General features: G+C 39.9%; 1 protein-coding gene across 1 annotated transcript in view; it reads left to right on the top strand.

Moving 5' to 3' along the window:
• The window catches only part of TACR1 (tachykinin receptor 1), a 139,742-nt gene that overhangs the window by 59,165 nt on the left and 53,053 nt on the right, over window positions 1-27,524 (top strand). The window contains exon 2 of the mRNA XM_047854521.1: window positions 14,195-14,389. Within this exon, the coding sequence (XP_047710477.1) occupies window positions 14,195-14,389 (195 nt within the window). The remainder of the gene's footprint in view (window positions 1-14,194; window positions 14,390-27,524) is intronic.

The raw sequence follows: 27,524 nt of genomic DNA, 5'->3' as shown, positions 1-27,524 counted from the left end.
CATTTCATTTCAGGTGGGGAACGAGGCTTGGTGACAGGACTGCAGTGAGATTCCAGGAGCCACTTGAAATACAAAGCATCCGTTTCCTTTTGGACAACAGCTCCTGGAGTGGCCCATGGCCATAGCTGTCAGTTAGTCAGTCACCCAGGGGATTTAAACCACTCAGAGTGAATAGGAAAGAAAGAAAGAAAGAAAGAGAAAGAAAGGAAGAAAGAAAGAAAGAAAGAAAGAAAGAAAGAAAGAAAGAAAGAGAAAGAGAAAGAAAAAGAAAGAAAAGAAAAGAAAAGAAAAGAAAAGAAAAGAAAAGGAAAAAAAAAGAAGCAAGCAAGCAAGCAAGCAAATGTTGGAAAGAGAGACCTCAAAAGCTGTCTGGGTAGTCATGAAACAAACAAAACCATTAAAGCTGTTTAAACAAATGTCTTTAATCTGTTTGAGACACCTGTCGCCTAGGCACAGAAAAGGTCCCAGAAGGTCAGAGCCCTTCAAGACTCAGTGGGAGAGAGAGAATCCTTTCACACACACCTCCCCAAGGGCATTGCAAAGCTGGGCATAAGTCACTGTCTTTTCTGTTTGTAGTTAATATTATCAGGAAAATCCCATTTTAATGAATTTCATCAGCCCTCCAAATTGCTTTTGGGTAATAGAGGTTGGTACTAATGAGTTTGTTGCTAGAAATCACTTTCCTGATCTTCCAAATCTGGGCATGAGATCGAAGTGTAGGTGTCTCCGTACAGTGAACATCGGTTGCCAAGGCCGAACGCCAGTCCGCTCATCACAAGTGCTTCCCGTGACCCTGGCAGGGGTGGCGGGTAGGGCTGCCTAGTCCAGACGGTGCGCTCATTGTTATGGACACAGGAGAAACTGTTTTCTTTCCCCTACACCTAAAAATGTTCAGGTGGCCACATCTAGTGGAGAAGAGCAGGGGAGCAGAGTTCTTGGGCATGAAGTCGTGTTGGTGCCCAAGAGTGGCTTTAGTTCTCTCCCAGCTGCACTAACTCCTTCCTCCTACTTGCTAAACTAGACAAGTGACATTTTTCCAGTTTTATGTAAAGTCTTACATAAAAGCAGCTTCAAGATATCCCCCCACCTTCCTTCAACCCAGTATCTTCGCCTTAGTCCTTCCAATATAGAAATTCCAGAGCTACCACTTAGCCTTAAACTTGACCTTCGTTTTTCATGCCACCTCTCTGGGCCTTGGTGAGCTCCCGTGTCTAGTGAAGGGACTGCACTAAACAACCTCTAATCCCCCTCACTGCCCTAACAGCCCTACATAGTCACTTAGGTCCCATGTGCCATCGGCATGCAAGAAACATGGACATGCTCACCCGATCCACGGCCTGAGTTGCTTCTCATAGTGAGTTATGGTTGACCTAACAATTTCTCCTAAGGGACCATAGAAACTTGTAGTAAGGACATCCTTATCCGTTGAGGTCCTTGCCTGAGCCAGTGTGGGCACCACGGGTTCAGCCAGGCATCCCCCTCTGCTGTCATCCACCTCTACTTGTCCATGATCTATCTAAAGCTCCAAAGGTGGCATAACACACCTGATGAGTTGCCTTTTTTCCTATCTTACCGGGGCCTATTTTGGGGGCCTGTCTGGGGAGTCTGCCTAACTATGCCTCTACAATGATTACCAGGCCTTAGTTTTTTATTTTCTTATTTGATCTTCACCATGAGCACATGAGATTAAAAAAAAATTAAAGCCCCTGTTATGACTTTGATCCTTTCTGATGGGAGTGAGGGGACTCTGAGAGCTGCTGGCTGAGAGGTCCTGTGAGGTGGGACAGGGGTGAAGGGGGAAAGCCTTCAGGAGCTGGGAGCGGCAGCCCTGCTCCACCTTCTGGGCCAAGACTCAAAGCCAGACTTGTACTTGGACCTCACAGAACTCTACAGAAACTGCTCACCAATAAGGACGTCAGGACACAGAGAGGAGGTGATTTGCCAGAAACTCACACCAGTCAGTGCAGAGAAATTTACAAAACTAGAATTCAGTTCTTTCTGACTCCTAGTCCAAGGAGATTTTGTTTTTGTTACTCTGCAGCACCAGTGAGTGAAATGCTGAGTCCCCTGCTGTGGGCTGTTTGGAAAGGAGTGAGGGCCAAGCCCCTTAGAGTCAGACCCACACGTCCCAAGGGAACAACCACCACTCCGAAGGCCAGAGAGGAAGGCTGGACAGAGGACTTGAAATGCTAGCTGGTGGGCTGTGCCCTGTCAGATGACGTGCCTGGCCCCCTCTCCACATGCCCCCGTCCTGCCAACTCCTGCCTTCTCCACCTGCTCCTTCTTGCTTGAGAAGATGCTGTCTCCTGTGCAGTCCCCACATTCACAGCCGGTGCTCTGTCCTCTGACAACACCCTGCTAGTTCCCTGCTATTACAGTGGCTCTCTGATGGGCCTCTAACAACCACTCTCAGAAATGACATTTGTAAAAAAAAAAAAAAAAAAGGCAGTGAAACAGGATGCTGCATGGAGGGGGAGGCCTGGGAGATGGGGAGAGGGTGAATTGGGCTCCTCTTCCACAGGCAAGCTGGGGCTTGGGGTCCCTTGCAGGGGAGACAGTTCATTCCAGCAAACCCTAGAGAAGGTCTGATGTGTAGTTGGCTGAAGTTTAGTGCCCCCTGTCAGTCTGTGACATCATGTTTCAGCAATTGTCATGCTTAAATGTCTCAGTAGAATTTACACATGGGAACTGTGGGAAATGAATACTGCTCCCCTTTATATTTTTCCTATGAAATACTATTTAAGTTGTAAATTGAGCACTTCCATTATAGACAACAGCTATTGAGCTGACGCCACTGCCTCATCAGCCTTTTGCTGTTTGAATACTTTCTGGGCACCTGACCCTGGATCTGGGCAGTCTCGCTGATGTGCAGACGTTTATGCAGTGTGTCCATTGCACCTGGTAGCCGGATTTAAACTAGGCACTGAGCCTCTGAGAAGATACTATGTTGCCTCTGGGAATGTTCGTCAACAAAGATGTCCTTACTTCACAAGGAGAAAACTGACACTGAGAAATCACTTTGAGAGAGATTAAAGAGCTGAAAAAGAAGTAAGTAAGAGCAAGGGGGAGAGGAAAAGAAGTATGTTCTGTGCTGAGAACTCCTTGGGAAGAAGAAAGTCCTAATTCAGCCAGCAGGGTCTCCAGCATCTGGCAATGCAGACTGAGGAAGTCCAACATCACCAGCAGGACAGGCCACAGGGTGGTCTGTAAACACAGGCCTGAGGAGTGTTTGCTTTCTAGAAAGCATGTTTCTCTCTCTTGGGATCTTGCTCTGTTTGGCAGCCCTGGTCTCAGCATCCTCCATATGTTCCCTTGGATGCTAGCTTTCTCTCTGGGCACTTTTCTCAACAGAGACCACAGGACTGTGTCCTTCCTCATTCAATCCTCTATCCTTGTTTTTCCATCAACATCTGGAGGGACCAAACTTAGAGGCCAACATCTGCTTGCTTAATAGACTGGGGGGAGAGTGCGTTAAGTCAATTAATGGGTGATTACTGCGGGCCTATGTTGGGCCCAGCCAGGGATTTATAAGAATAGAAGATGTATTAACTGCTCCTTCCTGAGAAACATCTAGTAAAATGTTTAAAGTGATTATAAACAAGCCATTTCTTTTCAGGTCAGCAGACTTCTGTATATGCTGTTGCCTCCTCCTAGAAAAGTATGTTGCATACAGCTCTCTGTTGATGTACACACCAATATATCCTTCAGGGTCAAATTTAAATACCAACTCCACTGAGAAACTTCCCTGACCTCAGTGCCCAGGCCAAAATGGCAACCTATTTGCCCCATGCTTCCTACACATTGCAACTTTCCTTCAGTACACAGGCATTGTGTCTTCATTACAGTGTAACTGTATGCCTCTCCCACTAGACAGACTTTTTCAAAACAGAGACATTGAACTCTTACCTGACACATAGAAAGGAATCCATATGTTTACTGAATGGATGGAATCAATCAGGGAAAAGTATGAATATATAGGTTTATATGTGCAGAGAAAAGAAGACTTGCATCCATTATTAACAGTAGGTATGAGAGTCCTAGATAGTGCCATAATATAACAGCAAAGCAGGGGAACTTGAGTGGCTCAGTTAGTTATGCATCCAACTTTATGCATTATGATCTCGCGGTTTGTGAGTTCAGGCCCCCTGTTGGGCTCTGTGCTGACAGCTCAGAGCCTGGAGATTGCTTCGGATTCTGTGTCTCCCTCTCTCTCTCTGCCCCTCCCTCCCTCACGCTCTCTCTCTCTCTCTCAAAAAATAAACATTAAAATTTTTTTAAAAAATAAAATAAATAAAAGCAAAGCAAAAGGCGGGTGGGGGAGGGGGGACAAAGCAGTACAAAGGCTTTGAAGCCAGACTGGCAAGTTCAAACCCAGCCCCACTACTTGGTGGATGAGTTACTTGACCTCTCTGAGCCAGTTTGCTCATTTGGAAAATGAGGGTCATAAAAATGGCCTACCTTGAAGAGTTGGTGAAAGATAAAATGAGTTAATACACCGAAAGCACATAGAATTGAGCCTGGCACTTCCCAAGTGCTCAGTATGTTAGCTAGGTGTTTCTCTTAGGGAACAGAAGTGGGAGAGGGGCTTTCCCTTTTTCTCCTCCTGTATTGTTTGAAATTTTACACCAAATAATTTGACAATAAAACAAAAAAATAAAATAAAAATAAGACATCATAACTTCTTCTTTCAGCCAAATTACAGACTAGATATCCTGGTTGGATGATTTTTAAATTAAAAAATTCTGGATACAATACCACATGTGCACGCATGCACGCACACACACACACACACACACACACACACACACGCAAACTTCTTCAATGCATTCATTACCTTGCAAGAAAGTCAGGAATACTGAGGTCAAAATTTAAATGAGGGCAGCAATTCTAATTATTGGACAGAGTAGTAAAGCTAGCTTTGGTCTTGAGGGTATTTGATCTTGACTTTGACTCACAAGGTAAGGTACCAGGGACAAGACTCAAAGCCTAAGACCTGCCCATTGTGGGTTGTCTAACAGGGTAAGTTCGCTTAAAGTTGAGACACAAAGGGCTACACACTCAGTGTAAAAAAGGCCTGCAAATAAATGCCTACCCTGCCAGGGACTACAAGAAAAATTACTAATTTCTAACTGTGGTGCAGAGTAAACAGAAATAAATATATATATTTTGAAAGTTTGCAGCAGAAAAGGAGTCCACACATGGTATGCAGGCCAAATTCATATCAGTTGATTGATCTAAAAAAAAAAAAAAATCTCACACAGAAATCTAGTTCACAGTGGTCCCAACCTGGAAGTGTTCCCAGGTTCTTTGCAGAAACTGCTGCAAATCTCTGAAGGAAACCGCCTTCAATCCAGGCATCAATGAATTCTCACAGATAAAGTTCCACGGAAAATAATGCAGTCAAAATGAGACAGATAATGAAATAAATCAATGTGAGTGAGAACCTTTAGAAGCAGATCCACAGATACTTCAGTTATTGGAGTTAACAGAGACAGAATATAAACTATGTGTATTATGTATAAAGAAATATAAAAGAACCTATAAAAAAAGCTTGAAAATATGAGGACCAAGGGAATAATATAAAGAATGACCAAGGATATTGAAATATAGGCAAGTCAAAATTATAAAAATGAAAAATAATAAGAGTTGAAATGTAAATTAACGGACAGGTCTAATAGTAGATTACATATGCTGAAGAAAGAATCAGGGAACTGGAAGATTGATCCAAAATAAGTATCCAGAATGCAGCGCAAAGACACAAAAAGATAGATTTAAGAGACAAAACTAAGTTATCTAAGTTAGTAAATAGGTTGTCTCTCTGTTTCTTTTTATTGATTTACCAAATTTAGATACTGCAAAATTATAATCCATGCCAATTTCATACCAGTCCATTCTGAGACAGAGTACAAATTATTTACTGAAAAAGTAGAGATCTGTCAAGAGAGTCTTTCCACAGGTCAAAATATTCCTAAAGGCAATTCAAGAATTCCAAAATTAAGTTGTGCACACCTTCGAGCTTCCATTGCTTACTTTACGCAGTTCCTCTCTTGCCCTTATAGGGATAAATTTCAATGTCTTTTTGTTTATCATATTTGTATTCAAAAATTACAAATTTCTAAAAGTTTCAGAAGCTCATATTTTGGGATACTCCATTTAAAATATTTGCATTATGGGTGCCTGGGTGGCATAGTCAGTTGAGCTGCCAGCTCTTGATTTCAGGTCAGGTCATGATCTCATGATGGTTCATGAGATCAAGCCCCACCTTGGACTCCATGCTAATAGTGCAGAGCCTGCTTGGGATCCTCTCTCTCTCTCTCTCTCTCTCTCTCTCTCTCTCTGCCCCTCCCCAGCTTGCGCACCTGTGCCCATGTACTTTTTCTCTCTCTCCCCCCCCCCAAAAAACATTTAAAAAATATATTTGCAATTGAAGATACTCAACTAATCTTAAACAAGTGCAACCAAAACTGAGAGGACTCAGGTGCAAAAAATTTAGTACTATTACATAGGTTAATTCACAAAACAGTTTGTCAAAGGCGTCAACGTGTCCAAAATCCTACTGAAGTATATTTTTATATTCATCATCAAATTTACTACCAAAATAAGAAAAATTAGTTCAGTTACCCTGCACCTGCAAGAGTTTTTGTAAATTTCAACAACGTCAGCTTTAAGTTGATAAAGTATCAGAGCTTGTTTTGCAAGTTACATGTGTCACAATTTATTGCAAGTACATTTCTGTTCCATAGGTTTCTTAATTTAGTAAGGACATTATGTTTACCACATTTATTCATATTAGTATAAAAACAAAACAATTTATCTTCCCTGTTGAAATTTGAAGTGAATTTATGATAATATTCACAATACCAGTTGTTTCTACTTCCAAAAACTTTGACTCCATGAATTAGATTACAAAAGAATTGAACCATAATTGATGTTACCTGATTTCCTATTTGAAATATCTGATGACAGTCATATAAAATTAGAATCATTTAGCTATTTGCCAAGTTCTTCTGCTAACCGAGCCAAGATCCTAATAGCTACCACTGGAACTTTTGTACATGCACAAGAAAAATTAGAACTGAAAATTGGTGGAATTAATTTAGAGCACTTATTTATTCTAAATGAAAAATCATGGGTTCACAGAGTAATGGGCAAACACACCATTTTCACTGCATATGTTAAATCAACATCTTTGGACACATTGGCTTAAAATAACTACTAAGTTTTTGGTGGAGATGATGCTGCTTCTTCAGCAGATTTATGTCCTCAGATTTTCACACGAAGGTACACGTCTACAATCCCTTTGTTCAGGTTATACATTCATCATCAATTTTAGTGAAAAGCAGAAATCAAGCCTATAATTTGTCATTAAACATGCACTTTTGTTTGTTTACAAATTACTGCTGTCAGAGAATTTTTTTAACTAAGAAAGCACTATCAGCCAATCAGTCAATAAAATAAATAGTTGATGGTTTGCATGTACAACGAAAGGCAAAATCACTACAGAAAGAGTGTCCAAATAGCTCTATACAGTAGAATTATTCAGCCTCTATTCTGCTTATGTTAGTGATAATTTTCCAGGCCTCATATCAACCCTGCCAACCATGGTCTGGTGACCTGGGCATTACAAGGCTATAGGGAGAAGACACAGCATAACTGACTGTTTATCAGGTGGTTGATGGGACTAGAAACATTGAACAATAGTCCCACCACTACCTAAGTCCAAGTATATTTCACTTCACCAGTGATTGTCCTGCCTAATGTACTTGAGTGGGAGATATCATCAGGGCTGGGATTAGGGTGAGGCAAGGGAGGCATTAACCTTGGGTGCAAAATTTAAGTTTGGCACAAATGATTCAGCAATCAAGATAAAATATTTTAATGCAATATTTTAAAATATAAAAAATTAACACAAAAAATATATGCTGAGCAAAATATCAAAATTATCAACAAAGAGCCAACTCTGTATTTGTACAAGCCTGGCAATGAGTGCCTCACTCACATGATCCTGCCTTTATCTGGTGAAGAAAGGAGGCCTGTGGGAGAAGAGAGGGTGCTCTGGTGGAGGAGGAGATGGGAACATGCTGTTCTCTGAACCGCCCCTCCCCTCACCCAACCTTTCTGTCTCAGGTGCCCCTGCTTTAAGTTTTCATGTAAATCTGGCCCACCTCTACAGGTAGAAGCCTTCAGGATATTGTACTTGGTTTGGATCTTTACTGGTTTTTCCCCCACAGTTCATTTCAGGCCTAAGTCATGCATAGTTTTATGGTAGCCCTGACTGAAGACTTTATATCTGCATCACTTTGGACCACATAGATCCTTTGACCACACATAGGGCAGGACAGCTCAGCCATCAGTTAGCTAAATTCCCCCCGCTCAATTAACTCTAAATTGTTCCAGGCTCTCAGTTCCAGTTGTCTTTGCATCTGTTTATTATGGTTTTATTGACTGTGCCATTGCTGTCAGCTAACCCTTTTTGAAATGAGCCCACCAACAGTGATGTGAATCTATGTTGGGTTTGGAGGTCAAAAAGTCATGCTGCTTAGAATCGTGCATAACATAGCAGTGAGGACTCAAGGCGCTTTGCCATGAACAAAAATGCTTTGGTAGTATGTGAACTTCAGGCCACCTCTGTTGGCTGCTCAAAGGCCTCTTTGATATAGTTGCGTGACGCTTAAGCTTAGTTGAATGGACAAAGTTAGCTGGTCAAGTGATCTGGCTAAATGAGGATTTTGATGATTAAAGAAATGTCCTAGAAGAGAACCCCAATTGATGCCCCAACAGGTGCTGCCTGGGATGGAAAGGGGTGAGTAGTAGGAGGGGAAAGCATGGGGCAACCTCTCGTTCAGAGGAAGAGTTGGGCGGTGATGCCATGTAGAAAGACTGAATTTTCTACATAGTGGTCAATGTGGAAGTTAGTCAGCAAATACTTATTGAGAATTTACCTAAGGGTTTAATGTCAAGAGATAGGAACTTCTGAAGACCTAGGTCCAGTGAGCCCTTCCTGCAAGATTATCCTGGATGTCTGTATGACAGAAAATACTAAGGAATAATTATTCCCACATAATAGTCTCACGTATGTTCAGACTGGGACGAATGAAGGTATAGTAAGAATGTAGTTCTCCTATTGCATTTATTTTTATTCAACAGCCATTTATGGAGCCCCTGCTATGTACCAAGAAATGTGTATATTCAATTATTCAATTAAGCTTTCACTGAGTATTTACTATGTCCTGGGCACTGAGGGAAGCCAAGGAAACCAGCTTGAATAAGTCACAGCAGCTGCCATCTCCAAAGAATCTGTCAAGGATGAATCGAGACAAGGTAGATAGGCAAATAAACTGAAATGTGGTCCATACAAGGTTAGAGATCTTCACAGCAGGAAAGGCAGGGCACCTAAACCCAGTCATGGGACATGATAAATGGGCCAACTCATGAAAATAAGTAGGAGCCATCCAGGAGGAGTAAAACCATCATGGGTTAGTGACTACTGTACTCAGACAAGGGGCTGGATTATGGGTCATGAATGGTAGCTGACCACTTTACTAACTCCTTGTGGGCATTAAGATCTATCCACCCAGTGAGTTTAAGTCTTAGAGTCCTCAGTCTGCCAAAGTTAAAGAGTGTTTCTGAAGAGTACACCATGTTCTCCTATGGTTCTAATTCCTCCTGCTCTTCACTTCCCATAAACCAGACCAAGGGTCAGCAAACTATGGCCCACAGTCAAGCCCAGCCACCACCAGTTTTGTAAATTATGTCTTACTGACACACAGTCATGAATAGTTGCCTTGTCTGCTTTCACACTACAAAGGCAGAGTTGAGTAGTTATTAAAGAAACTTTATGGGCCACAAAGCTTAGAATATTTACTATCTGGCCCTTTACAGAAAAAGATTGCCAACTTTTGAACCAGACCATAGCAGCCATGCTCTCAGCTGCCACTATTCCTCATCATTTGAACCCAGGAAGATGTAGTCCCCTGACAGAAACTCTACCATCCCAGGAGGGAGGGAGTGGGGGTAAGGGAGGGCAGGGACTAGACCTGGAGGAAGAGCCTGGGAGGTCCGGTCTCTTGGCAGAGGAAAGACATCCTCTCTGCCAGGTGATTTAGGGCTGGTACAAGAGGACGTTATGAGGATACTGGGCATTGTCAGAAGATTGGAATTCCTTTTCACAGTAAGATTATTTCACTCTGCCTTTACAAAAATGTGCAGCCTTATATTTTTCCAGATTTCAGGGACTCTATGGAGAGTTCTTTTTATAAAGCATGATCACTCAAGAGGAAGATAGCACCTCAGGTGCTATGTTTCAGCTCAGAGGCCACATGCAATTCAAATCAGAGCCACTGGCCCTCCGTGGGACTGGAGCAACCTGACGTGGAAAACATAATCCACACCCCACACAGCCTCCGGACCCCTGTCTCTGGCAGCCTGATGATTAATGTGTAAACCAGGAAGACATTTCATTGACTGCCTTCTGGTCTCTTGAGCACAGTGCAGTCAATAAATATTTATTAAATGCATTTTCCTAAGGCTTAGAGCACTTGCTCAATGATAACTCATAACTGAATAAGCAAGAATTGTTCAGGGGGGTTACAAATAATTATATAAGTGTATATTAGTGGAATCCAAGCTCAGAATGGTCATCAGGAAAGAAAACACACATTCATCAGTGGATAAGTTACCTGAGTGGTACTAGGTTTGGTGTAAATAAGAGAGAAGCGTGTCTCTTAAGCCCCAGAAGTGAGGATTGCCAAAGAAAGAAAGAAGGAAGAGGAGAAAAAAATGAAAGGAAAGAGAGAGATTTATAAATGGCTCTATTCTGAACAAATGAAAATACATACATTTTTTAAGGCCAATCTTCTGTATTCTCTCTGGCTTTATGTGCGTAATGCTTTCATCTGTCACTGAAATGGCTCCTACACTCAAGAAACGGCAGAGTTAACTGAAATGGGCTCCCAAGTTGTAATTTTTGCAATAAAGATAAAATATGACTTTCTGCAACCCATTTGGAGCTATAGCACCAATATGCTGATGCAGTTCCCCTTAAGCCCTAGTCACATTAGATTCTGAACAGTGTATCACCAATGAGGGGTTGGGGATGGGTTGTAAGGTATGTTTATTTAAGATTGAATGTTTATGCTGAGTGAAATGAAAATTAAAATCTCGCGTTTGAGATAATATTAAAAGGGGGCAATATAATTAGCACGTTGTCCTCTGTGGGGTCTCAAGCTCCTGTGAGGCCTGAGAATGGCACAGCTACAGTGAGAGCAGAAGCCTGGATGGTGCTAGAAAGGAAAGACATCTTTATGGCTATGTGTCCAGCTTTGTAGGGGAAAGATCTTGCCTCTGGGAAATGATCCAGTAAGAAATCCTAAATTAATGCAAACACTCAAAGAGATTCTGGCCTTGACTATCCAGGTCCAGCTCTTCACCAAATCGGAAAGGACAATAGTGGTTTCACAGTTCACCTCTGCCGGCTCCGTTTGTGGGTTCCCTATCCACTGCCACCCCATGACTGAAGAGAAAACCAGTGCTTCATTGCCTTCAGGCAGCAAGAAATTCCTTTAGGAGGGAAACCAGGACTTGTCAGGGGTTTTTTTCAGGAGAACACCCCAAGGATGGAAGGTCATCAGGTCTATTATGTAGTGGACCTCACTAGGAAACAGCTATGGCCTCTTGAAGTCACCTAAAGAAGACAGACAATGCTTGATTCACAGTATCTTGAGAGTCGTCTTTGCCCTTTTGGTGCTCTAGAGAACAGCTGAATGATTACCTTTATAGCCACCAACTCAACTGAGATTTGCCCAAAGATTTATAGATTACTGCTTGCCCCCACCAAAATATCTGTTCCAAATCTATTCCTAATTCTACTCTCTCCTGACTTCCAGACTGCCTGCTCACTTTCCAAAAGAGGCAGAAGGTAAATATTCTGGGGAGTTCCTTCCTGAAGGTTATCACTTCTGATCATATATGTAAAGGCTGACCTGAGGTACCCTAATATCCAGCCTCCACACACTGAACACCTTCAGGAGCATAACTATAAAAGACCAAAGAAGAAAGCCTAGGTCCCTAGCAAGAAAATGTAGAGAAAGGTATTTTATATATTTTTTTAATTTTTAAAAATATTTATTTATTTATTTTTGAGAGAGAGAGAGAGAGAGAGAGAGAGAGAGAGAATTTGAAACAGGCTCCAGGCCCTGAGCTGTCAACACAGAGCTCGACATGGGGCTTGAGTTCACGAACCGTGAGATTATGACCTGAACTGAAGTCAGATGCTTAACCAACTGAGCCACCTAGGCGCCCCAGAAAAGTATTTTAAAGTTTAGGATTATGGGGCACCTGGGTGGCTCAGTCGGTTAAGTGTCTAACTCTTGGTTTCAGCTCAGGTCATGATCTCCTGGTTTTGTGGGTTTGAGCCCAGCATCGGGCTCAGTGCTGGCAGTGTGGAGCCTGCTTGGGATGCTCTCTCTCTCTCTCTCTCTCTCTCTCTCTCTCTCTCTTTCTGCCCCTTCCCAACTCACGCATTCTCTGTCCCTCTCAAAATAAATAAATAAACTTTAAAAAATTGAGAATTATGACAGGACACTCAAACGAACCTTCGCAAAAACTGAGCCATCAAGCTCCCCAGACAGGGAGTCAGATCTAATCATAACAGAGAAGAGAGGAAGGCTCTGAATGTTTCGGGCCCTTCAAGCTGGACGCTCAGCAGACTTGTCCCAAATCCAGCAATCACACCTCTTTAAGCCCCTCCAGCAGTCCCCCTGCCATACCAACTTGATTACCTCCTCACCCTCAGTAAGGCTCTAAGGTATTTATCAGATTACCACTTGAGGTCACATATCCCACTGTCATGTTTTGTGGCTGCTTATTTATGCGCCTACTCTCCCTGAAGAAATTAGAAGCATGGAGCCAAGAAGGAAAAGCTGTGTTCCACATGCAGCAGGTGCCCAGTGCGAACGTGTAGAGCACATACTGAATGAAATTGCTTTACTTGTAACCATGGCACCAGTTCTGGCCTACAGATCTTAGGAGTCCAAAGAGTGTAGAAAAAGAATTATGTGGAATTATGTGCAGACAGCTGACAGCTGGGATGCTATTTGTCTGCTCATTTCTGAAGTCTCCATTGACCATTCTGTCCCACAGGAGCCAGAAATACCTGCGTGTCAGAAAATCACATACGAGGCTTTGTCAGATAATATTTAAGTCCCAAAGGCAGGGTGAGATATAATTTCTACTCTGACAAAAAAAAAATGCATATTTTAAGGGATGGATCCATAAATTTTGCAAGAAAAACATGCAGGGCAGGATGCCTTTCAAAAGGGAAGATGCAGAATTGATGGGATTATAATTGGTATGAAATGCTGATTGGAATATTTATTATTCCTAAGATCTCTGCTGCATTTCAGAGGTGGACACACTTGTTCAACTGGCACCATTCAGTGCTCCATCCCAGGTGAGAGGAGATGGAGGAGGGAGCAATTCCAAGTCCTGGGTCATCATTCACTTTGTTTCCCTTCAGGGTAGACGTTCCATCTACCCTGGACTATAATAAACTTAAGTGTGTCTGTTTCAGCAAATGGAGACTTTCCCCCGTGAAGCATGTGTCGTGAGCCACACACTGACTTGTACATGTTCAAAGAACTTCAACTTGAATATTTATCCAGGGGCTGATGTTTTACTGTTAGGCTACTACTTTCTCACCATACACATTCATTTTCCTTCAAATTGTAGACACCAACATAAGGTTGCTAGCCTTTTAAATTGCCACATAAAGACTTTAAAAACCACTATTTCTATCAGCATTATTCTTTAATCCAAAAAGGATAAAGGTAGTGTTTATATTGAATAAATTTACAACATTGTTCTTATTTTTCTAATTCTACTGTAGGCCACTGATATAAACTTGGGTATAGACCATGAGTGTTCTAGTGATGAAAACTTCTCTCCTAGAATGTTGCTAGATGGGCTCTAAAATACTTAAGAACCTGGATGACTTTTCTCATGGATTTTAGGGGTTTATGTCCTAAGAGTCATAAAACTTAAAGATAGAATATGCAAAAAGGGATCAGAAAATAGTTGTAAAAATCATCAGAAGTCAAAGGTTTCCCTGGAATTTTTCATTGATAGGAACAATGCTAATCACTAATGCAAATTTTGGTGACCAAATCAAAAATTTGTCCTTTCTTCTCTGTTCCAGGTACATGGCCATCATCCATCCCCTCCAGCCCCGGTTGTCAGCCACGGCCACCAAGGTGGTCATCTGTGTCATCTGGGTCCTGGCTCTCCTGCTGGCCTTCCCCCAGGGCTACTATTCGACCACGGAGACCATGCCCAACAGAGTGGTGTGCATGATTGAATGGCCAGAGCATCCCAACAAGATTTATGAGAAAGTGTGAGTAGGGGTGACTCCCCGGTACCTCTTTTGCCTTTTCTTATTTCTTCTTTCTTTTCATGTTATTTTGTTGGTTAGGATTTAGTGTCCATCTATAAGCATTTCTCATAGCCACTCTTGATGTCAAGTTGATATGTCCATAATTATCAAGGGATTATTATATCCCAAATACTACTGTGGACTTTGAATGAAAATTAGAAAAAATGTCAGACTTGCATCCTGTTATAGCCTACCTTCCAAGTGTTCTTCCATATCCTCCCGCCATTTACCAACAACTCTGCCCTGCCAGTGTCTGCATTGCTTTGCCTGGGAGCCTTTTCCTCACCTATAGAACACTACTCTACGCTCTTGCTCAGCATGCCAGAAGGTGGGGGAATTATCCCCTGCACGCAGCAGCTCTCAACAACTGATAGGAGTTGGTGTATGAATACCCCAGCTCCCTCACCTCAAGTGGGATGTCTCTGAAGTGTGGGTTTTACACTATATCCAAGGTTTTGTCTTGGGATTAAGCTCCAGTCACCCCAGTGGCAGCTGGCTCAATGACACACCTTTCCTTATACCACCGGCCCACTCCCTACTAGTATCTCTTTCTCCCCCTAACCAAGTCACTTGCACTTGAATCTTTATCTCAGGATGTGCCTCTGGGGAAAACCAAGCCAAACCACCTATTCTCTAGGGCTTTCCAGGTGGGGAAAATGCATTCCAGGTGCATTCAAAATGCACGGAAAGGCAAGGCCAGGGCACTGAGACCTTATGAGTTACAAGTTTCCTATAAGGCAGTCCTGCTTATCTTCCAGGGCCTGACTGATCACATTTAAGGTTTTCCAAAGAAATCCTGGCAATTTTCTCCAAGCCTACTTCTCCTACAGGTGACACTGAAATGGCTTATTCTTTGTTTCATTCTGCCCAGGTGAGCGGCAATGTGACATTTATATTACCATCAGTTTTCTGGACTCAGAGCACATGGATAATGTGGGTCCTTTTGAAAGTTCTCTACAATCCTCCAATCTTGGGTTTATTATGTGAATCATAAAAGTACACTGGTGTTAATAATCAGATGATCTATGTTTTAATAACAAGATTGCCATTACCAGCTATGTGACTCTGGGCAAGGATAACAATCTCCCCTCATTGTTAAAATGCAAGATGATAAAACACCACTTCCCATAAACAACTATTGTGAAGAGCAAACAAGATAATGTATCCTCACCTTGTAAGCAACTAAATGCCATACAAAAGGCAAGATATTATTATCGAGCCGAATTCATCAGGTAGCAGTATAGTCATTAATAGGCCTTTAATCTGATTAGATGGTTACATGAGACATTACCTGTTGGCCCCCAAGATTTGAGGGTACAAAAGCCTGTTGCATAGAGTTATACTGCTGCATCTGTATGGGGAGCATGGAAATGGGGCTTGCCAGAAAGCAATACATAAAGCTCAGACTTCGCCTTCCAGACACAGGCAGTGGGATTTAATCGATCAAGCAGTGGGGGGATTAATGCTCAGCCTAGAAGGAGACATTGGAAATTATTCTTTCAAATGACACTACAAGACTGAGCGGGGTCTCAGCGGGAGAAAGAACATAGCTTTGCAAACCATACAGGGCCTGTGAATGTGTTCAAACCAGAAGGTTCCCTGAAAAGGGAAAAATAAAAACCCTCTGAATTAAATCCCATTATAAACTGCTTAGAAACTGCCCTCAACTGTGTGGACTATAGCACGGCTCTTGATTATCAAAATCTTTTCCAAGTCTGGTCACCTTTCTAAAGTTTTGCTTCAAAATATAGTTCATTTATCTTCCAACAAATTCTAAGTTTAATGTGGGAATAAAGGTTTATTTTTCCACAGATCTTTGGAGCTTTGTCCAAGAAACAGTAGTATTTAAAGTTTTACTTTTGAACATTCTGCTGTTTTATGCTTATTAATGACTAGAAAGCCCTTTGAGACTCAACAAAGTGTGCCAGATTGTCTTATTTCCTTGCTTTGAGAATTTAGGGTGGCTGTACTGGATGCATGATTAGATTTGCCATCATTGTTTACTACATGATTTTTTAACTTCTTTTCTATTTGTTTTTATTAAGTTTTAAATTTTAATTCCAGTATAGTTAACATACAGTGTTATGTTTGTTTCAGGGATACACAGCATAACAGTGATTCAACAATTCTATATATTACTTAGTGCTCATCATAAGTGCTCACCTATTTCACCCATCCTCACAGCCACCTCCCCTCTGGTAACCCTCAGTTTGTTCACTCTAATTTCTTGGTTTGTCCCTCTCTCTCTTTTTTTCCCCTTTGCTCATTTGTTTTGTTTTTTAAATTCCATATATGAGTGAGGGTGAATGGATAAAAATGTGAGGTACACACACACACACACACACACACACACACACACACAGAAGAATATTATTTGGCCATAAAAAATAATGGTATCTTGCCATTTGCAACAACACAGATGGAGCTAAAGAGTATAATGGTAAGTGAAAAAAGTCAGAGAAAGACAATACCATCTGTTTATTTCATGATTTTAACCTCAAAAAATGAGTCTGGAGAAGAGCATCTGATTTTATCTATTCAAGATGTGTCAGTTGTTTATGGATGCAGTAGTAAGTTAAAGGAATCCGTATTTGCCATCCACGTACAGACTGTGAAGTGAAGTGAACATATCTCAAGTGCATAGTAAGCTTTATGTAAGCCAATTTTTTTGTCAATATCCTTCATAATGCATTATGATATATTTGGGGGGAATTTTTTTATTAGCTCTAAACTAAGTACTCCCTTATATTCTCTTCTACTAAAACTGATTGCCATTTCCAAAGCACACAATAATCCCAAATTTGAAACCAGAAAGAAACTTCATTTAAGACAGTATAATGAGTAGGATAAGAACACGGGCTCTGGAGTTAAATGAAGGATCAACTCCCAGCCATATCACACTCTAGTTGAGTCATCACAGTCAAGTTATTTAAGCTTGTAAGCCTAATGGAACATTCCACAAAGAGGTATTGAGAGAAGTAAATAAGGCACATGCTTAGCCCAGTGCCAGGCACAGGAGAAGAGACTGGTGACTGTTAACTACAGCCATCAGCATCATTCATTGATCTGGATGCACAGACAGATGACTGGCAGCAGACAGTGTGGTGGGCAGGTGCTTAAGCCCAATTTGCCTGATGAAAAATCTGTGTCAGCTAATCATATAAAAGGGTTTTGTGAAAAATCTTAGATTGCTGCATTTGCCTTCTGGCTGCATGGTGAAACCCCAGTCCTGATCATTCATCATTCAGATTCTTTATTAATACATGGATTAAATTAAGCACTATTAAAGAAAAGCAATCCAATAAAAGGAAAACTTTGAACATGCACTTCACAAAAAGAAATGTCCAAATGACCAATAATACATGAGGAGGCACACAACTTCATTCATCACCAGTCAAATATAAATTAAAACCATAGTGACATCTTACTGCACACCCACTAGACTAGCAAATGTTAAGAAGTCAGACTCAACTAAGAATTTAGAACTTTCGGTGTAATTAGGAAACAATGAGAACCTTTGTAGACTGCTAGAAGTATACATTGATAAAACCATATTGGAAAACGTTTTGTAGTATCTAGAAAAGCAGAAACTACCCATACACCATAACCCCACAGTTTCACTGAGGGGTAATTGCCCTGGAGAAATTCACGCATGTATGCACCCAGAAACATCTAGCATATAAAGCATATCAGTGTTTTTTTTAATGCCTGGAATTGGAGATACTCCAAACATCCATCATCAGTACAATGGGTAAAAATTGTGGTACAAGCATGTAACAGAATACTATGTAATTAATACAATGAACAAAATGTATTTCCATGCAACATGGATGGCCCTTACAAACAAAAATTTTAAAACAAAATGAAAGTACATCTTCAAGGGCACATCAGTAGGTGGCAAAACTATAAATGCAAACAAAGAAGTAGGGACCATGAAAGCAACGGCATGTTTATCTCTCATGGGAGGAAAGGGGTGTGATCAAGAAGATGCACTTAGAGGTGCTTCTGAGGGGCGGGCACTATTATATTTCTTGAGCTAGATAGTAGTAGCATGAGTGTTTGCTTAAAAATTACTCCTAACACCAGGTAATTTTTTTCATCCACTTTTTCTGGAATGTATGTTTCATATTTTTTAACTTAAAATTAAATCTTATTCAAAGGGTTTTGGTTTTACAAGCTCCCAAGAAACTTCTCTCATTGGGACAATCCTAAGAGTTCCTTCAGAAGAAACTACCTTTTGAGGTGTGGGACTTTGCCTGGAATGATATTATTCATAAGTATTTACCTTTGAATAAGCCAACTTCATTCTCATGTTTACTTGACCTCATGTATTTTGCCTTGCTGACTTTTATGCTTAATCCCACCTTAAATCCCAAAATTTACCCAATTTGTTCAAGAGAATATAGGACAGATGTTGTCCCTGATGGGAGAGACAAATGTTCACCAGAAAATAAGACCCAAACAGTCTCCACAGCCCTGATCCCTTGCTGCTATATTCATAAGCATGTACCTCTGGGCTACAAAATGCTACAGATAGACTTGGTCAATTTCCTGGAGAGTCATTTTTTTTTCAATATATGAAATTTATTGTCAAATTGGTTTCCATAAAATACCCAGTGCTCATCCCAAAAGGTTCCCACCTCAATACCCATCACCCACCCTCCCCTCCCTGCCACCCCCCATCAACCCTCAGTTTGTTCTCAGTTTTTAAGAGTCTCTTATGCTTTGGCTCTCTCCCACTCTAACCTCTTTTTTTTTCCTTCCCCTCCCCCATGGGTTTCTGTTAAGTTTCTCAGGATCCACGTAAGAGTGAAAACATATGGTATCTGTCTTTCTCTGTATGGCTTATTTCACTTAGCATCACACTCTCCAGTTCCATCCACGTTGCTACACAGGGCCATATTTCGTTCTTTCTCATTGCCATGTAGTACTCCATTGTGTATATAAACCACAATTTCTTTGTCCATATCAGTTGTTGGACATTTAGGCTCTTTCCATAATTTGGCTATTGTTGAGAGTGCTGGTATAAACATTGGGGTACAAGTGCCCCTATGCATCAGGACTCCTGTATCCCTTGGATAAATTCCTAGCAGTGCTATTGCTAGGTCATAGGGTAGGTCTATTTTTAATTTTCTGAGGAACCTCCACACTGCTTTCCAGAGTGGTTGCACCAATTTGCATTCCCACCAACAGTGCAAGAGGGTTCCCGTTTCTCCACATCCTCTCCAGCATCTATAGTCTCCTGATTTGTTCATTTTGGCCACTCTGACTGGCGTGAGGTGATATCTGAGTGTGGTCTTGATTTGTATTTCCCTGATGAGGAGCGACGTTGAGCATCTTTTCATGTGCCTCTTGGCCATCCGGATGTCTTCTTTAGAGAAGTGTCTATTCATGTTTTCTGCCCATTTCTTCACTGGATTATTTGTTTTTCGGGTGTGGAGTTTGGTGAACTCTTTATAGATTTTGGATACTAGCCCTTTGTCCGATAGGTCATTTGCAAATATCTTTTCCCATTCCGTTGGTTGCCTTTTAGTTTTGTTGGTTGTTTCCTTTGCTGTGCAGAAGCTTTGTATCTTCATAAGGTCCCAGTAGTTCATTTTTGCTTTTAATTCCCTTGCCTTTGGGGATGTGTCGAGTAAGAGATTGCTATGGCTGAGGTCAGAGAGGTCTTTTCCTGCTTTCTCCTCTAGGGTTTTGATGGTTTCCTGTCTCACATTCAGGTCCTTTATCCATTTTGAGTTTATTTTTGTGAATGGTGTGAGAAAGTGGTCTAGTTTCAACCTTCTGCATGTTGCTGTCCAGTTCTCCCAGCACCATTTGTTAAAGAGGCTGTCTTTTTTCCATTGGATGTTCTTTCCTGCTTTGTCAAAGATGAGTTGGCCATACGTTTGTGGGTCTAGTTCTGGGGTTTCTATTCTATTCCATTGGTCTATGTGTCTGTTTTTGTGCCATGGAAAATCATTTAAAACTGTATTTTGCATTTTAAAATACAAATAAGTCATGGAGTATACTGAAAAGTCCTATAATTTCTTTAATCACCCACATGCCCATCATTTATCAAAGGCTCTAACATTTTGATGAATATTCTTCCAGGCTTTTATTCCATCTCTAGGGAACTACTGTTCTTAGTTTCTTTTGAAGTGTTTTACATACATACAAGTCAGCACAAATATAGATGGTCTCCCTCTCTGTAACACAAAATGTAGCTTATTATGCACATTGTTCTGTACCCTATTTTTTTAATTTAATATATCTCAGAGATATTTCCATGTCAGTTCATGAAGAGCTTCTATATTCTTTTTCTCAGCTACATAGTACTCCATGCTACAAATGTACAGTGTTATTTAAGCCATCACTTTTGGTGGACTTTGGATTGTCTCCAGCCTTTTGTTATTACAGAGTGCTGCCATGGATAACCTTTACATGTATCATGTCAGGCTATCCATAGCCAAAAAATTCCAAAAATGGAATTCTGAGTCAAAGATATATAACATTTTAATTTTGACATTTGTCCTTCACATGGGATTGTACTAATTTACATTCTCACAAATAGTGTATGAGAGTCCCTGTTTCTCTGTAGCCCTACCAACAGAGTACTGTATTGTCAAACTTTAGGTTTTTGCCCATTATAGTTAAAAATTTGCATTTTTCTTATTACAAGTAGGGTTGAATATCTTTTCATAAAATGGATAATTTGTATATACATCTTATTATCTGCTTATTTCATTTACCATATCATAAATGATTACCTGTGTCATTAAACATGTTTCTACAACCTGATATGAAAACATATACCCATATGTTTAAATGTGTGCATAAATAATAATTTTGTTAACTAATCTGCTCTTTGAAAATTAATTACTCCAGTGGGTTCTTTTAGCTGACTTAAGATAAAACACTAAGCTTTTTTAAGTTTATTTATTTACTTTGAGAGAGAGAGCACAAGTAGGAGAGGGGCAGAGAGAGAGAGAGGGAGAGAGAGAATCCTAAGTAGGCTCTACACTGCCAGCACAAAGCCCGATGCAGAGCTGGAACTCACAAACCATGAAATCATGACCTGAGCTGAAGTCAGATACTTAACGAACTGAGCCACCCAGGCGCCTCCAAAACACTAAGCTTTAAAACAAGCTGCTTCTAGCTATATTCCTAGATCCTTGCGGGGACTACTTCAGGGTCCTCTGCCATTCTGTTTATTTTTACAATGCATGGTTATAGAAAATATCCCAATGTTGTAACATTGATGAAAGTGAAGATGTGGGCTCATTATTAATGCAATACTATCATCATCTGTAATGGAATCCTGCCATAATTTGCAAGCTGCCGGCTTTGCTGCGGCTGCTCTGGTGAACTGTGACACTGCCCAGGAAGTCCTATGAAGGGGGAATGGATTGACTGGCTTCCTGGGTGACCCAAAGTGACTCCTCCTGGTCTAGAAAAATGCACATGAAAGGACAAGTATAAAAGAGAAACCACTGGCTTTGAAAAATGCATAGACTTCCCCATTCTGTTAAAACACGGAGGAATGTGCCATAGCTTTCAAAGTCATTCAGAGCCAAACTCACACTTGAGGATGCTATACAGGCTGTCAGTTTGCAGTGGTCCCAGAAGGGGCAAGGCCCCTGAGGACAAGGAAGATGAATGAGCCAACATTTCTTTATCAGAGGGCCCACCATCAAGGCCAAGAAAAAGTCTGTAATGAGGATGAAAAATGAGAAAGACATCCAAAAGAACAAGATTGAGGCAGCCAGGGGAATTTCAGTTTTCCTGAATCATTTATTAATATTGGTCATATATCATTTTCTATTAATTAAACTTGTATGTACCGAACGATGCAGTAGAGTTGTAGCAAGAAGTAAGACATGCCTATCCTGAATTCCAAATATTATCAGTAGTACTGGGAAAGGAGGTGATGCCAGAAAATAGCATCATTCATGACTCTAATTACTTAGAAAATTTGTAGAAGTGTACATGAATGTGTATATATTAACTCTAATATAATTCTCTATAAGTACCAGTTGTAACAAAAACTATAAAAATATGTGTTGTTATTTTTTTGCAGCATTTTGTCTTTTATGTGTTACACTCCATCATCAGAAATTAGCTGAAATTTTTATATTTATACAGATCTTTTTTTTAATATTTTTTAACGTTTATTCATTTTTGAGACAGAGAGAGAGACAGAGCATGAATGGGGGAAGGTCAGAGAGAGAGGGAGACACAGAATCTGAAACAGGCTCCAGGCTCTGAGCTGTCAGCACAGAGCCCAACGTGGGGCTCGAACTCACGGACCGCGAGATCATGACCTGAGCTGAAGTCAGACGCCCAACCGACTGAGCCACCCAGGCGCCCCTATTTATACAGATCTTTAATTTCATTAACAGCACTGAAAACTGAAAGTCAACTAATTGACAGAATAAGAGGGGGAAAGGGAATATCAGAAAACGTACCTGCAACATTACTTCTCAAATTTTCCACCTCCTTGACTATTTCACAAATAAACGAAAGGAAAGAAATGTGTATCCTTTGCCAAGCTCTTCCAGGCCTTGGCCAAAGGGGTGTCAGCATATTCGTGTTTCCAGGACTGACTGTTTATGCTAGCTGTTATGATTAATCTCCTCCCCTGACACCTGCTACATTTATAGATACAGCTGAGGGCCCCTGGTATTGTCTCAGCTATTGATGAAAAGCAGTTAAACCAAGAATGAAAAGTACATTAACACTTCAGGGAAAGATGGTAGCATAAAAACAATCCCTCAACTTTGACTCCATAAAGAAATTAGAGTGAGCAAAGTAAGGAAGAAGGAGGAGGAGGAGGGGGAAAAAAGCCTGCATTAATGCAGAAACTAGGAAGGTTGCCATACAAATGCCAGAAATTTCACTCAGTTTTCTGGTAGACACTGTGCAGAAAGAGCCAAAGAGGAGGCAGCCACGAAGGACTGTCATGGGCAAGACATAAACTAGCAGGCCCTAATTAGGAGAGGAAAGTGTAGTCCTGAGAAAGATGGGAACCCCTCACCCCAGTTGGAGATTTCTTTGGGCTGCCACCATCAGCTTCCAAAAGCAGCTGCTCTTAGACTGAGGACAAAGCACACACAGGCCAGAGAGTGTAACTCACAGTAAGATAAAAATGGATGATTTCCTACAAAACCACAAATATCAAATTGATGCTGCTCGAGGGGAGAGGGATGAAAATACTGCTCAAGAATTACATTTATAAAAGGCACTGGTACCAAAATTTTTGCAGAGAAATTCTTTCAAATACCCTATAAGCTCTTCAAGAGTTCAGACCCATATGGAGAACTTGATAATTTGTTATATGCATTTGGCACAACATAATTGTAAAAAACTGACAGAGAACTTCAAAAACAAATCTTCAGGCCAATTCCATTTACAAACATAGATGCAAAGAACCTAATTAAAAGTCACCCCCAAAATTCAAAATTATATTAAAATAACAATGGTTTGTTTTTAAGCATGACTTTTTCCAGCAAATAATGTTAGTAACTTATCAGGAAATCTATTATATTTCATTCAACTAATTGGTAAAAGGAAAACATCATATATCTGTTTCAATAAATGTCAAAATAAATTTGTTAAAATGTAATATCTACTGAAGAAACAATAGCTTATATCAGCAATAATCCTTGAGAAAATAAATGAATAATAGATCTCCTTTACAACAGAAACAAAATAACACTTTGAGTATTTAAGAAATAGGAGTTACATGAAGAAAATGAAAAACATCATGCTATTAGACTTTACTGATTGGCATAAAAGAATATTTGAGAAGTGCATTTCACTTGATTCAAACCCTGGAAAGTATCTAAGGGCGTATAGGAAACAGTCTCCTTTTCCATCTTTTTTCTCCTATTTGTACACCAGTATTCATCGCAGCATTATTCACAATAGTCAAAAGGTGGAAACACCCTTCTGTCTTTGTATAATTCCATAAAGCTATCAGCTCTCCACAAACTTCCCACAAGCATATTTAGGTAACTGATAAAGCAAATCATTTGAAATAATAAATGAGTAAAAATAATTCAAGAAAAGATTGTGGATGCCCGGGGGGCTCAGTCGGTTAAGCGTCCAGCTCTTGGTTTTGGCTCAGGTCATGATCTCATGGCTTTGTGGGTTCAAGCCCCACATCGGGTTCTGTGCTGGCAGAACCCTCTCTAGCTGCTCTTCCCCCACTGCTGTTGTCTCTCTCTCTAAATAAATAAATAAATAAACTTAAAAAATTATGGGAATGCAAGCTGGTGCAGCCACTCTGGAAAACAGTATGGAGGTTCTTCAAAAAACTAAAAATAGAACTACCCTACAACACAGCAATTGCACTGCTAGGCATTTATCCACGGGATACAGGTGTGCTGTTTCGAAGGGACACATGCACTCCAATATTTATAGCAGCACTATCAACAACAGTCAAAGTATGGAAAGAACCCAAATGTCCATCGATGGATGAATCAATAAAGAAGATGTGGTACATATATACAATGGAGTATTACTCGGCAATCAAAAAGAATGAAATCTTGCCATTTGCAAATACATGGATGGACTGGAGGGTATTATGCTAAGTGAAATTAGTCAGAGAAAGACAAAAATCATATGAATTCACTCATATGAGGACTTTAAGAGACAAAACAGATAAACATAAGGGAAGGGTAGCAAAAATAATATAAAAACAGGGAGGGGAACAAAACAGAAGAGGCTCATAAATATGGAGAACAAACTGAGGGTTACTGGAGGGGTTGTGGGAGGGGGGATGGGATAAATGGGTAAGGGGCACTAAGGAATCTACTCCTGAAATCATTGTTGCACTATATGCTAACCAATTTGGAGGTAAATTTTAATAAATAAATAAATAAATAAATAAATAAATAAATAAATAAATAAATAAAGTTTGTTTTTGGAGAAAAATAAAAAACATTGAACAAGAAGAATTAATTTTGATATCAGCAAGGTAATGAAAAACAATGATAAGAAATGGCATGCTCTTCCAGATATGAAAATACTCATTTCTGGGGATAGAATTAATCAATAGAAAAACAGAACAGAAATCACACACCCATACACATACACAGAAACCCAAGACTCTAAAATGTTGTCTTTACTATATGCTACAGATGACATGTCATATCTGTAAGGATTATTCCATAAATTTGGAGGGAAACCTGATCAACCAAAATGCTGTGGAATTTTCTAACTCAAACGATTTTATAGGCAACTGCGTAACCCACCACTGCCAACAACTTGGAGAGAGTCACAATATATATTAGCGTATTGAAGCCTCTGAGAGGCTTTTCATTCAAAAATGTTTTAATTTTATCTTCATAGGAAATACATTCATGTGGTTTAAAATAAACAGTTAGTGTAAAAGGGTAATCAGTAGAAGATTTCTCCCTCTAGCCACTGTTCTTACTTTCTTGGGAGATTTCTAAAGTTTCTTTATGCTTATCTTTAAAATTTTGTGTATATAATCTTGTTTTGTTTCTCATACAAAATATATAATATACCCGAATCTTGCTTTTTCAATAAACAATTTATCTCAGATATCCTTTTTCACCATATGGAGCAAGCATTCTCATTTTCTACAGCTGTGTAGTATTCCTCCGTGTGGATAAAACATCATTTATTTATCTGCTATGATTTTCATGTATATTTGGATTGTTCCTAGTGTTTAGCTATTTCAAGTTATATTGCAATAAATTGGCTCCACCCTGATTAAGTATCGAAGTCAATAAAAGTGACACTTTTGCTTAAACCTTATGTTCCCCAAGCTTATTTGATCACAGAATCCTTCTTTTGATTAATATCATTAACATCCCACAGAAACATTGTCCATAAAACATATTCTGGGGAACCTCTGGGCTAATCATAAAGCTGTATTCCTTTCTCACAACTTAAGACCAGTATAAATTCCATGTAAGTTGGGATGGAGAAGGGGTTTTCCTAACATCAAAGGCAAATCCAAAATGAAAGAGATTGCTGGTTTGAATACAGATATAGATATATTTCTTAAATTCTATATATCAGGAAACTCTGTGAGGAAGTTCTGCAAATGACAAATTAAGAGAAAAATACAATGTATGAGACAAACCATGAATGTAATTAACATAGAGAAGCTCTGACTAATCAATAAGAATAAGGCTTTTTTAATCAAAAAACTAATAGCTCATAAAAGGATATGAAAAACTGTATTCCAATTTTCTCTTTATTTTATTAGCCCAGATTAAACTTAAAGAAAATTCTAAATATTAACAAGTTTGTGGGGAAGATGAGCACTGTCTTCAGGAGGACAGTTTGACAATATCCATCAAGGTTTTTAAATATACACTTGAGAGTGAAATTATATAGTATTTGTCTCTGACTGACTTATTTTACTTAGCATTATACTCTTTAGATCCATCCATGTTACAAATGGCAAGATTTCATTCTTTGTTATGGCTGAATAATATTCACTGTATATACATTTATATATACCACATCTTCTTTATCCATTCAACTGATAGACACTTAGAAGCAAAGGGAAAAACAGAGAGAGAAAGAGAGAGAGAGAAAGAGAGAGAGAGAGAGAGAGAGAGAGAGAGAGAGAGCTAAAAACAGATTCTTAACTATAGAGAACAAACTGATAGTTACCAAAGGGGAGGCAATGGGGGGATGAGTTAAACAGGTGATGGGGATTAAGGCGTGCACTTGTCATGATGAGCACTGGATGATGTATGGAATATGGAATCACTATACTGTACTGAAACTAATATAACACTGTATGTTAACTAACTGGAATTAAAATAAGAACTTAAAAAGATTAAATATACACTTGATTTGGGTCAGCAATTGTACACAGAAAGTCAAGAGGGCATAAATATATATGCAAGATATTGATATCACCATGGTTTATAAGTGTAAAATTAGAAACAAATGCCATCATACAGGACTGATTAAATCATCAATATATCATCCACACAAAGAAAAACTTTGCAGCCATTAAAAATAACATTGTACAAGGTTGCCCGTTTTTTCCTGTAGGATTTTGATGGTTTCCTGTCTGACATTTAGGTCTTTCATCCATTTTGAATTTATTTTTGTGTGTGGTATA

Source organism: Prionailurus viverrinus, chromosome A3 (genome assembly GCF_022837055.1).
Source record: "Prionailurus viverrinus isolate Anna chromosome A3, UM_Priviv_1.0, whole genome shotgun sequence".
Classification (NCBI taxonomy): Eukaryota; Metazoa; Chordata; class Mammalia; order Carnivora; family Felidae; genus Prionailurus; species Prionailurus viverrinus.
This window is presented reverse-complemented; position numbering and strand designations above follow the sequence as displayed.